This window comes from Petromyzon marinus, chromosome 37 (genome assembly GCF_048934315.1).
Source record: "Petromyzon marinus isolate PM22_M1 ecotype Great Lakes invasive population chromosome 37, UKy_Petmar_22M1.pri1.0, whole genome shotgun sequence".
NCBI lineage: Eukaryota > Metazoa > Chordata > Hyperoartia > Petromyzontiformes > Petromyzontidae > Petromyzon > Petromyzon marinus.
Window position 1 is genome coordinate 21,268,359 of NC_133703.1, and position 12,531 is coordinate 21,280,889.

At 47.2% G+C, this 12,531-nt stretch overlaps 1 protein-coding gene across 2 annotated transcripts in view; it reads left to right on the forward strand.

The window, feature by feature from the left end:
* The window catches only part of LOC116949633 (katanin-interacting protein-like), a 33,747-nt gene that overhangs the window by 16,104 nt on the left and 5,112 nt on the right, over positions 1–12,531 (forward strand). For both annotated transcript variants that reach the window (XM_032967160.2, XM_032967161.2), the window contains exons 14-21: positions 3,917–4,106; positions 6,348–6,681; positions 7,967–8,201; positions 8,694–8,965; positions 9,456–9,510; positions 10,302–10,479; positions 10,860–11,025; positions 12,080–12,240. In XM_032967160.2, coding sequence (XP_032823051.1) covers positions 3,917–4,106; positions 6,348–6,681; positions 7,967–8,201; positions 8,694–8,965; positions 9,456–9,510; positions 10,302–10,479; positions 10,860–11,025; positions 12,080–12,240 — 1,591 coding nt within the window. The remainder of the gene's footprint in view (positions 1–3,916; positions 4,107–6,347; positions 6,682–7,966; positions 8,202–8,693; positions 8,966–9,455; positions 9,511–10,301; positions 10,480–10,859; positions 11,026–12,079; positions 12,241–12,531) is intronic.

Genomic DNA, 12,531 nt, shown 5'->3' on the forward strand with positions numbered 1-12,531 from the left:
TTGACCGATGTGCTTTCTGAAAGGCCGTAATTATAATATATATTGGGGGGGACACATCCCCCCAAATATGCTCAAAATGTACCCCCCAATATATTGCTATAAAATAGAATTCTGGTGATATGATTGTGGTTATGGCTGTACTTTATTAATCCCTAATCTCTGCCATTACATACAATGAAACAAGAAAAGGTAAAATATATAAAACAAGAGCAATGTAATACAATACACTATTAGACATTACTGTAAAAAATAAATAAAAGGTCCATCCTATGTGTTAGTGAATTCTGTAATATTTTAGGCAGGAAATTCGTTTTAGACCCCCTGGAAGATTTGGTCCCCTCCCAATGTTGACTCCATTGCTACGGCCTTGGCTTTGTGGATCAGTGTATTGCATTTGATTTAATGAGGCATACTCTGAACTGGTTTCGACTTCAGGAGTTGCATTTTTGTTAACAGCACTGGCCATACAAAAATCAATAATTCCAACGTAGAGGTGGCAGGGCGGCTCAGACATGAAAGTGCTGAGCTGGCACCGCTGACTCCTGGCAGAAGCGCTGTGATTAAATCGCAATCTCAAGTGAAGCCAGTTGATCGTCTCAGCTAGGCCATCAGTCATTGCCCAAAAATGAAATAAATAAATGTGTATTAAATCTCGTTTTGAACTTTATTTGGCTAAATCCCAAGTCCGATCATTTTCAATGTCATTTCAGTTTTTATCCTAATGCTTATGAGAAAGTGAGCCTCCCCCCCCTACTGAGTGAAGGCTAAAAAGGCAACATGATTTCGCCAGGTTGTTCTGCCACATGAAGCTCACTGCTATTCAGTATTTCCAAACTGATTCTTCAACTTCGGTAATAAATAATAAGTAACAATAATCACATCGGTGTTATCTTGACTGGTAATTGAACGGCAACTCTGATGTGCACCAACTTGGGGCATTACCAGAACGGGCACAGGCTTGCACTTTTATTTTTTATTTTTACCACAAGCTATAGTTAAGGCTGAATTAATGGGTGTCCCACTAAACAAAAATCTAAGCCCACAATGTCTACCCATTGAAGTTCTTTCCCCTGGTAAAACCTCCATGGTGGGTCTTTTTGTTGATGCTGCCACCATTAGTGCCACCCTACGTGACTAACTCTTGCTTTTCGGTGCCTGGACGTGCCTTTTGCCGAACGGGTGTAGCCCACGGGACAAAGGCAGAGCAAATCACTTAATGTACGGTTAGCGTGAATTGAAAAGTGCATTGTATGTGCTATTGGCAGGTGGTGGGAACAAGAACAAATTTGGTGCACAGCTCCAAATAATAGACAACTTCATAGTTGACTAGAAACACTTGAAGTCCACGAATGCAAGGGGACACCGCTGAAAGATTACACAGATGGATTCAATACCCCATGACCTTTATTGCCATACATATTCTGGCCACCTTGCAAGCCCAGTGGATTTGGGAATTTAACAAAACTATGTGAGCTATCGGCCTTTTCTTCCAAATTGCCAGATTACAGGCATGCACCACCATGCCTAGTATAAGTGCTGGAAATAACTGAAACAAAGACGTGATATGGGCCTGTTGACTGATGAGCTTTCTCATTAACATGAGTTGCTGTGGCGCATGTGAAGTTTCATACAAATGTTCATCTCCAATTTTGTATTGTACATGTATAGCCCTTTTGTCAATCCACTGCTGGATGAGGGCTTCCCAAGCCATGTGGGTTGTGGGGGGGTTATTAACCAGTACGTTACTTCACGACATAGCCCCCCCAGTCCAGGATTTATGACTGCCCACTTGTGTAAGGGGTCACTTATCCAATTACTATCTCGGCTCATCCGTATGACCATATGTGTAATCATGAATGAGCTTCGAGATGTTCATGGAAGGCTGTTGACCAATTATATCAGAAAACTCAGTCAGTCACATTTGGTTAGAAGGCCACACCGGAGTGATGAGGGAGAAAGTTGAAACCAGTCCAGAGTTTTCCTACCTCAACATTTTGTTGGTGATGATATAAACCCTTGGCTGCCTTGTTTATTAACAACTTGCAGAGGTATGTATCATCTAAAAGTGTATTGTCTTTTGCCGCCAGTGTCAGAGTATCAAAGCTGTAGAATGTTCACAACATTGTGGTTACCAAATACTTTGTTAGGGCGTTCCCCTTAAAGGTATTTGATGAAACTTGATGTCTGTTGCCAACAAGTACTGCATGTGTGGGCCTGCACAGACAAATGTGTTATGCATTGAGTTCAATATCGTTTGTCTGTTATAATCGTTTTTATTTAGCTCACGTAGCAGAGTGCGTATTGCCATCGTGCAGCTTTGCACGTCTTGTATGTATGTTTGTTAAACGTATTTCGCACTGTACCATAGCCAACCGTGCTAATCGGAGGTGCGGGGGAAAGACAACAAACTAACGTTCACTACGAATTCATAAAGATAATCAGTTTAACACGTAGGCTTTCGCGACCAATATTATTCATAATAAAGGTTTTTGGGTTAGATCGCGTTATTTATAAATGTGTCGTAACCCTCCACCACCCGACACGGCCAATCAGCAAAAAAAGTGTCACGTTGACAAAAGACAAATAATTCACTACTTTAGCCCACCGGTGTGTTGAAGAGTGAATCCAAATAAGGTGTAACCCTCCACCACCCGACACGGCCAATCAGCAAAAAAAGTGTCACGTTGACAAAAGACAAATAATTCACTACTTTAGCCCACCGGTGTGTTGAAGAGTGAATCCACAACATTTACAGTTTGAGTACGAGGTTTCGCTGGTAAATACATCCAGCATCATCGGGCAATTCGCCAGAATGGTAAAGCCCTCGCTTGCTCCCGGTTTTATATAGAGCAGCAGGGTGACGTCATTATTTAACTCATTTCAGGTGCAGTGATTAGAGGCGGAGGGGGGGGTATTGTAATTATATAATCTACAACTCATTACTAATCATAACCATTGACTGATTACTAATCGATTATATAATTACAATACCCTCCGCCTCTAATCACTGCACCTGATATGAGTTAAATGATGATGTCACCCTGCTGCTCTATATAAAACCGGGCGCAAGTGAGGGCTTTACCATTCTGGCGAATTGCCCGATGATGCTTGATGTAATTACCAGCGAAACGTCGTACTCAAACTGTAAATGTTGTGGATTCACTCTTCAACACACCGGTGGGCTAAAGTAGTGAATTATTTGTCTTTTGTCAACGTGACACTTTTTTTGCTGATTGGCCGTGTCGGGTGGTGGAGGGTTACGACACATTTATAAATAACGCGATCTAACCCAAAAACCTTTATTATGAATCGTAAAGATAATGTTGGAGACAGACTGCCTTAAAGCAGGACAGTAATAGAGTACTGGAGGAGTGTTTTAATTTCTATGTCTAATTTGGCTCCCGACCCTAATGCCTGCATATTTGGAGTTTGCGTGTTCTCCCTGTGGCCGCGTGGATTTTTTTCTGCGTCCTCCGGTTTTTACCTCCACATTTAGAAACATGCGTTTATAGTATTTACCTGCTATAAATGTGCACATGCTAAACCACTTTTTTGAGTGATCATTTGTGACTAGGTCGCTTCTGAAAAAGAGCTATATGGTGCAGTGGGCCTTACCTGGTGTAATAAAAGTAGTAAAATGAAAATAGTACAGTTTAGTTTTTAGATTTATGTCTTATAGAACTGCTTAAATGCACTTTGCGATTACTTGTCATGAAGGTCACTTAATACGTCCGAGGTTAACGCTGTTGCCGCTTGTATAAAAACTACGCCCACAGTACTTATAAGCGGTAGCCAGGTGTAGTGCATCCGAGCGGCTAGAAATCTTGACGATTGCGCACTGAGAGAACAGAGGTCATGGCGACGAGCGATCCCGTTCACCTCGTCGTCCGCGCTTCTCCCGCTGGTATCGGTGCAGAGCGGAGCGGCGGTGCAGAGCGGGACAGCGGTGGGGACACGCGAGCGCGGTGGGCTCGGGAGCAGGACCGCTCGCTCCTCGAGTCTTGGAACTCGCTACTCAAGTTTGACCGCACGCAGAAGGGCCGCTTGCCCAGCCTGGACCTGCCCGACATGGAGGCGGCTGGGCCCGCGTCGCAACGCTCCGCCCGGTAACCCGCCACAGACTCCGGCTCCTCTCGCAACCTGCCCCGGCGCCCACCGGTCGGTTGCGGGGCTGAGCTTCCGCAGTAGGACAGGCAACACGCTGCACTGTTGACGACACCTCAGGGACAGGCGATACCACTGAAATATTTCCACTGTAGGCGTGTGATCGATTCATCGTTGCAGTTTTTTTTTATGCTAATGATATGAGTATCGAATCGTAATAATGCAGTGTGCTGCCCTTTATCAATACACTGCTGGATGAAGGCCTCCCCCACACCGTGTGAGTCGTGGGAGTTATTTGACAATACTTCACTGTCAGTGGTGGTCAGTGTGAGCGAGTCAGTGAAGGCAGGGAAGTATAAATGCATGAGCATAGAAGCACAGTACAATCATGTATGTTGTAGCGCAGCTCCGTGCTCACAAAGTAGCGAGTTACAGTGTATCAAATCATGTGTAGAAAGTGCAATTGTCGACGTATGGCTGAAGTGGTAGTGCAGTGGTTAGTGTACTTCAGTATGAACCCGGTGACCTGAATTCGATTCCCTGGCACTGATAAACATCACACCACCAACTAGCGTGATTGGCTATGTACGGTGTGAAAGAAGTTCACCATACATACATCATCAGTGGCGAGTGATATTTGAACTTGCCCCCCCCCCATCACCATCTCGCACTGACCAGCCTGGTTACGTTTGGTGAAACACGTCGTGAGGAGACCATCTAGCAGCGAATTGATAGAGAGCAGTCAATAATAATAATAATTCTGCACATTTCATGAAAATGTTTCCTTTAGGTTCATGGCCATAACGAACAAGACAGAACAACAGAACAAATACAATGTGGATTTATAGTGTCTAAATACAGTACTTTAAAGAGCACAAATGGGACAGTATCGACAGTATACACGAGGACAGTTCAGATGAGACGTAAAATGAAAGTGAGACAGACGGCACACTCACTGCTAATGCGATAGACAGTGCAAACAAGAATCGACTTTTGAATGGAATCTCGACGACTTTCTTGGATCGCGATGGGGGAGCGGGGTCGGGGGGGGGTAGTTGAGGACATATCATTATTCATGACTCGTTCCACACTGGAGTATCAAGCTGCATTAACCTGTGATTAGAGTGGTGACTTAAGTCATAGTGCTTGACATTCTCAACCAGAATGCTGTGAGTTGGAGGTCGACTTAGCCAATCACCATCCCTCTACAATTGATAAAATCAATACCACTCGCGGTGAGAGGACAACAAGTGGATGTGTATGTCTTTTGAACTTTTTTCCACACTGTACGTAGCCAACCTTGCCAATTGAACGTGCGGATAGTCTTGTGGATAGTTGTGGCCCCCAGCATATAAATGTGGACTTTTCATCACTGGAATAGACGCGAGCGCTACCCTACAGTTATTTAAGCATGGGACTACTGTAACTTGACTTTGACATTTAAAGGGAGACAAACAGCAGCGATTTCGTAGTGGTCTGCTGACAGCAAAATACATTAACTTCAAAGGTTTGTGTAGGAATGTGGCAGCTGAATTGATGATAGTCGCACACTTGTGTAAGTTTGCTCATTGTGGAGTTTCACTAGACTCCCATTGGGAAGATGCAGAGGAGGTGATTGTGTTTTCCTGCAGATTAAATTACATATTTCGTTTTTGGTTTGCTCGTGTTTATAATTACACTCTTATTTAACTTAATTTGAGCCAACGTGGAACAAGTAACTATGCATGGCCCACCACGGATAGTGACAGCTTGAGGTTTACATTTACGTCGTGTGGTTTACAAAACAAATATCATTAAAGTGTCACTTAGGGGGATAGCGTGGGTAAGGTAATCTTGCTGCTGATGAGCCTGTGCTATGGGAACGTGCGGGGTAGTGGGAAAGTGGCCCTCCCACATTTGGACGGTCTCAAACAATGGTCGCTGAGAATAATACATGCACGTTGCCAGACTGTATGTATGTTCGCAAAAATGGAAGGAACCGGAAGGAGAGGAAGTCCTAACAGAGAATGGCTTGACGACGACAAAAGAGATTGGTGCCAGAAAGATGTGGCACGACTTGAGCATATTGGCACAAGACAGAGGAAACTGGAAACAAATGACAGTGTGTAGTGGACACCTATGGGCTATCTGCCCATGGATCGTGATGATGATGATGTATGTTGAACTTCTTTCGCGCCGTACGTAGCCAACCACGCTAATTGGGAGGTGCGGGTCACACACACCGTGACCCTTGCGTTGCGCAGCCTCGCAGAGGGCTCCTCGTTCGTCGACTTGGACGAGCGCGAGGGCCCCGAGTGCCACGCGCTTGCTGCGGGGCCACCCGCCGTCTCCCAGCTGCCCTGCTGCGACACGGCCGAGCCCTTCGAGATCCCCGAGCTGCCCTACGGGCGGCGCCTCGTCATCAACATCCGCTCCACGTGGGGCGACGGCCACTACGTGGGCCTCAACGGCCTGGAGGTGTTCACGAGCACGGGGGCGCCGGCCAAGGTGGCGCGCATATGGGCCGAGCCGGCCGACGTCAACGTGCTGCCGGGTTACGGCAACGATCCGCGGGTTGTCTCAAACCTCCTCGACAACGTGAGACATTTGTTCATTTAATTGCCGGTAAAATTTAAAATGCACTTCCCGTGAACACGCAAGCGCAGTGTTGTATGTAGTTGGCGAGGGTACAGGCAGTGCAACTGCACCGGGACCCGCCGGTTGGAGGGTCCTACGCGCCTCGCTATGAAGAAGAGAGAGGTTGAATAGGGTATCGCATTCATTCATTTCCGCACCTCCGATTGGCACGGTTAGCTATGTACGCTGCGAAAGATGTTCAACATATCCTGTACATTCATTTATCCAGCATCCACACTAAACACGCTACTCTGCTGCATTAAGCGAGTAGTATTTTGGTTATTTCTACAGGAGTCGCATTTAAATCGCATAATTCCACCATGGTAGATTTCAGGAAGGTCTTAATTTATTTCATAAAAATTGAGTATTCCCACGTTAAAATGTTAATATTGATGGTATTATAATAGGGTTGGTGTGCCATCTGGCGGTGATTGTTGGACTTGCCACGAGAATACTATTTGCATCAAGATGCAGAAATTGTGATTTAAATGAGTACGCGATGGATGACTTCAGCTGTCAAAGAATCATTCATTTCAGCGGCAATTCCTGCATCTCCATTCAATGTCTCATCGGTTGCATACGATGCATTCGTAGTATGGAAATGATGCGGACGTCAGATAGCTCAGTTCGTACGACCATATATTAAGTATTAAGTCCCCTCACAACAAGGAACCCGATACATGTGTTCACAGATAGGTGGTTTCCACCAATATTTGGTGTAAAAATAGCAAATAAAAATATATAATCGACCAATTGCCAATGTTTGCAATGAGAAGCTCAATGCGGATTCCCGTAGTGAGGTGGCCATCTTTTGTTTTACAGCTAGAGGTGAAAATTCCACATTCCCATGCCCAGGGGCAGCTATCCCTGTGGGTACAAAGTCACTCAGAACTTAGTCTGCTAATGGGCATTACTCTACCAGTAGGGGAGGGGGGGCGATGATGCCTTCGTGTAATTCTAGGTTGAGTAATTTGCGGGTAATATTTTGAATGTGACACATTTGGACCATGACGCCGGCACACATTGGCCTACTCGTTTCGAATGACGTCAGGGCATCTTTCACGTCGACTGCGAAGCAGACGCTGCATATTTAATTTTAAATACCGCGGTATTAACCAGGGCGGCTGTCGGGTTTGAACCACGAACCTCCGCAACAGGCGGCCGAACACACTACCGCCGGGCTGTGTGCACGTGCACGATTGTTTCTGTCACCGAGTTTGCCTTGCCTGACCCCGGTGCGGCGCAGGTGAACCGGTCGCGTGACGACGCTCACATGTGGCTGGCGCCATTCACGGTGGGTGGCGACCACCTGGTGACGCTGGAGCTGGCCGAGCCGTGCCACCTGGCCATGCTGCGCGTGTGGAACTACAACAAGTCGCGCGTGCACGTCTCGCGCGGGGCGAGACACCTGCACATCGCGCTCGATGGCCGCGAGGTCTTCCGGGGAGAGATCGCGCGCGCGTCCGGAACGCTGATGCGAGGTCAGTGGCGGAAGGGAGCGGTGGATCGTCGTCAGTAGTCAATGAAACGGTCTGCGAAACTCTTTTTGGCTAACGGTCAAAAATACAAGTATACTTGAGGGAAGTTGGGCTGAGTCAAGCCCTGCACAGGATTTTACCTCGCGATATTCCAAATGTGTCTCCTTCCCCCGCACCTCCGATTAGCACGTTTGGCTATGTACGGTGCAAAACAAGTTCAACATATATACAGTACCTAGCTAATTATTCTCATCATAATTTCATTCATGGTTATCCTTATCGTAATCACTATGTCATAAAAAAATATAATCATTGTTACATGATGGTGTTCATTATGATCGTCATGATCATCATCATATTAGAAGCAACAAAGGTTCCAGCATATGCAGCAGTCCAGGGCCACACACCCCAATGTGTGCAGTTCAAGACCGTGGTACATTTGTTGTGCGCGCATGTGTCCGTGCGTCTGTGCACATAAACTTTGTTGCCGCCCAGACCTGGAGCAGTTTGGCGACACCATCCTCTTCACAATGGACGACAGCATCCTGGAGGCGATGGCGGCTCACGACGTCACCTTCACAGCCGCGTCGCCCGATGCGAACGGCCCGGCCACCGGCGTGAGTGGCGAAGGTCCCGGCGAGGAGGCCGAGAGGCCCCGAACGGCGCACGTGGACAGCCCCGAGGACGTTCCCGACTCCCCCTGCGTGCCCAACCCCTCCGTCGAACGGCCCACGACCCGGGCTGGACGTGGGCCCAACACCGGCCAGGTCTGACGCTGCTCCAGCCGGAAAATGCATGCGCGGTGGTGTTGCGGCGATATATTTCGATCTCCCTCAAAGAGCTTTCACCTGGTTTCTGATTACAGGTTTTTGTGTTTTCGTTGTCGAGGCACCACATTGTGCAGTATTGATCCTACATTATTTATTTATTTATCTGCTCCTGAGAAGGAGTGTGGTCTTAAATGGGGTGTTCTGAATGTATTTGTGGGCATGGGCCACTTTGTACAATTACAGTTTGCATTTAACGTGTCTGTGAATGTGTCCACATCTCAAGGCGGGGTACAAATAGGGAGGACATGCATTTTGGGAGAAAAAAAATGGAGTTCTTTTCAAGGATAGAGGAGGTGACAGCAGAGGGTACGCAGACAACGATGAAGATTGTAATGAGATACTTCGTCGAGGGACATGCCTAATTTCTTGTGATGTGTTCTCATGTTTTTCTATTGCCCTAAACTAATTTGCCTTGTGCCCTATACAGAAGGCAGCCTCTGACGAGACATCTACTCGGCTTTGTGGACAATACGTGGGGAAATGTGAGTGCTGTACTCCAGCTGAGCTGTTGCCTCATAATTATTTGACAATTAAAAGTTGTCAGCCTACGGAGTTTAAACGTATTTGTCTCTGTGGCAGCCTTGACTCGTGATCAAAATATTTTGAGTTCATTAAATTAACCGAATCTAAATAAGGACAGCACCCATTGCTTTACTGCCATCTCCTGGCACCTAGCAGTCCTAACAACTATATTCCAACTGTTGTTATGCCCTGGCAGTCACGCATCAAGCACTAACGAGGCTCAGTCCTCCTTCGTGTCCGAGATCTGATGAGATGGGGCACATTCAGGGTGCTTTGGTTGTAAGCATATTTGCTTCTTTTTTGAAGATAATGATGTTGATAAATGTCTTCACGAGTCATAATTTTAATGTTCTGTACTCTGAATATTGAGTGAGAGAGCTGATGGGAAATCGACCACCTTGTGTAGTTTTTTTTTTAATGTTGATTGCCATTAAACCAGGGGTGGGGAACTTACAGCCCACAGGCAATATCCGGCCCGCAACTTCATTTCGTTCGGCACGCAGCCACACGAGGCTTACCACTTAAAAATTATATCACTGCAAGCATCTAAACCATACTAATCAGGCAATAGCGGGAAATATTTTCAACCTTACAACACCGTGTTTCCAACTGTAACGCATTCAATCAGAATTGGCGAAGGTGTCTTGTCATTGCGTAGCCCGCCAAAGGTATTTGAAAGTCCTATTGCAGCCCTAAACGATCCCTGAAGCGAGCTTTGTTTTCCACTGATTGTGTGACCATGGCGGCACAGGTCTGAAGCTGAGCTTCTCGGCAACGTGGGGCGACCCGCACTACCTGGGCCTCACGGGGCTGGAGGTGATGGGGCCGGACGGGGTGACTATCCCACTCCAGCTGGCCATGCTCGATGCCAAGCCGCGCGACCTCAACGACCTGCCCGAGTACACGGACGACAACCGCACCCTGGACAAGTGAGAGCGAACCCCCTCTGTTCCACCCCCCCCATGCTCTAGGGGGGGATGGCCATGCCCATCGCTGTCTGGAACTGCATTCAGTTATTTGTCTGTGCTGCCAACTCTGTCACCCTGCATATATGTGTGTGTTTGTTTTGTTTACGTATACGTGCATATTTGCGTAACAATCTATTTTCACTCTTTACTTATACGCTGTCATACTTATATCCCTGGCCTTCACAAACCAGCAATGACCGGTGTGATGAAGCCCGGTCAAACAAACCCTACGACGAACACGGTATGGGGTTGCCTTCATCCAGCAGTGTACTTGACAAAGGGGCTGTCAATTCATTTATATCTGTGCGCGTGCGTTGATTTTGACGCGCGGCTGCGCGCAGGCTGATCGACGGCGTGAACGTGACGACCAGCGACGAGCACATGTGGCTTATCCCGTTCGCGGTGGGGGAGAGCCACACGCTGACCGTCACGCTGCCGATGACCCAGCCCCTCGCCGGCCTGCGGCTGTGGAACTACAACAAGTCGGCCGAGGACACGTACAGGGGGGTGGGTCTCCCTCTGCGTGCTCCGCGTCCTCAAACGCACACCCACACACAAGGCGTGCTGTGCCGGGGGTCGCTCGGACGACTCGCGACGGCCACGTCATAGACACCGAGCTGGCACGCTTGGGATCCCTTGTTTCAACACGGGCTTCGACCGCGCATGATTGAACCGAGTTGTCAAGTGTAGTTAGTCAGTGGTTTTAGTTAGGGCAACGGTAACTGCTCGAAGGGTGAAGTGGGTTTCCTCTCGCTACCTTGACATATCTTTACTGTTTACAAATCGGATCTTAGGCTGCACCCTCATTAAGATGCAGTGTATTGGAATTGTGTTTGGCGCTAATAAGCCATGGCACAGACAGACAAGTGGTGACTTTTCCCATCAACGCAATTTATACGTGTGATGTGTAACGTCTTTACACCGTCATCCCTCAAACTCTTAACATCTCAGCATGCATAACAGCACATGTTGTACTGTGTTGTAAGCGCTGCGTGTACGATGTGCTGTTTTATAAATGCTGTGTGCTGTTCTGAGAACTGTCTGCTGCATGTTGTGTTCTGAGTGCTGCATCCAGGGTGCTTTTATGCATCATGTGTTCGGGGTGCTTTGTGCTGTGTTCGGAGTGTTGCATGCTGTGTGATAACCGCTGTGTTCCAAGTGTCATGTGCTGTGTTAATTCCCATCTGATATTGTGTTCTGAGTACTGTGTGCTGTGTTGTGAGGACCATGTTGACGTGTTGTGAGTGCTGTCTTCCTTGTGATGCGTTGCGCTTTGCGATACATGTTGTGCATTGTGCTGCGTATTGTTTTGAGTATTATATATGCTGTATCCTGCATGCTGTGTATCATTTTGTTCGTGCTGTGCACAACGTACTGTATTCCGAATACTGCTTTCTATATTTTGCGTCTTGTGTGCGCACCGTATACATTGTACTGTGCATTGCGTACTGCGTGCGGCATCCTGCTTGTTGCGTGCCGTGTGTTTTTGTGCTGCGTATTGCTCGTACAAAACCTTCCACCGACGTTTGAAACAGCTGCTCCCTGCTTGGTGTGTCGCCAGGCCAAGACTGTACACGTGACCGTGGATGGGAAGGCAGTGTCTCCTCCGGAAGGCTTTCTCGTTCGCAAAGGGCCTGGGAACTGCCATTTTGACTTCATGCAAGAGGTCCTGTTTGCTGATGTGGCTCGCAGGCATGGGGACGGCAAGTCAGGGGTGCTCAAGTGAGTAGACCTATGAAGCTGTGCAACTCGCCGTTCACACAGTGAGACTGACAATGCACTGATGTCTACCATAGTCAAAAATACATGTATACACTGCTGTGTGAGGTAAATTAATCACCACAATATAGGCCATATAGCAATGTTTGATTCATTGATTGAACCTGATTCTTACACACTTATGATGCATGCATCATAAGTGTGTGAGAATTGCTTTTGATTTATAAAACATTACTCCATGCTACTCGTCAGAATGAACCAGATCGAGCAAATCTGACAGAACAAGATAGTACA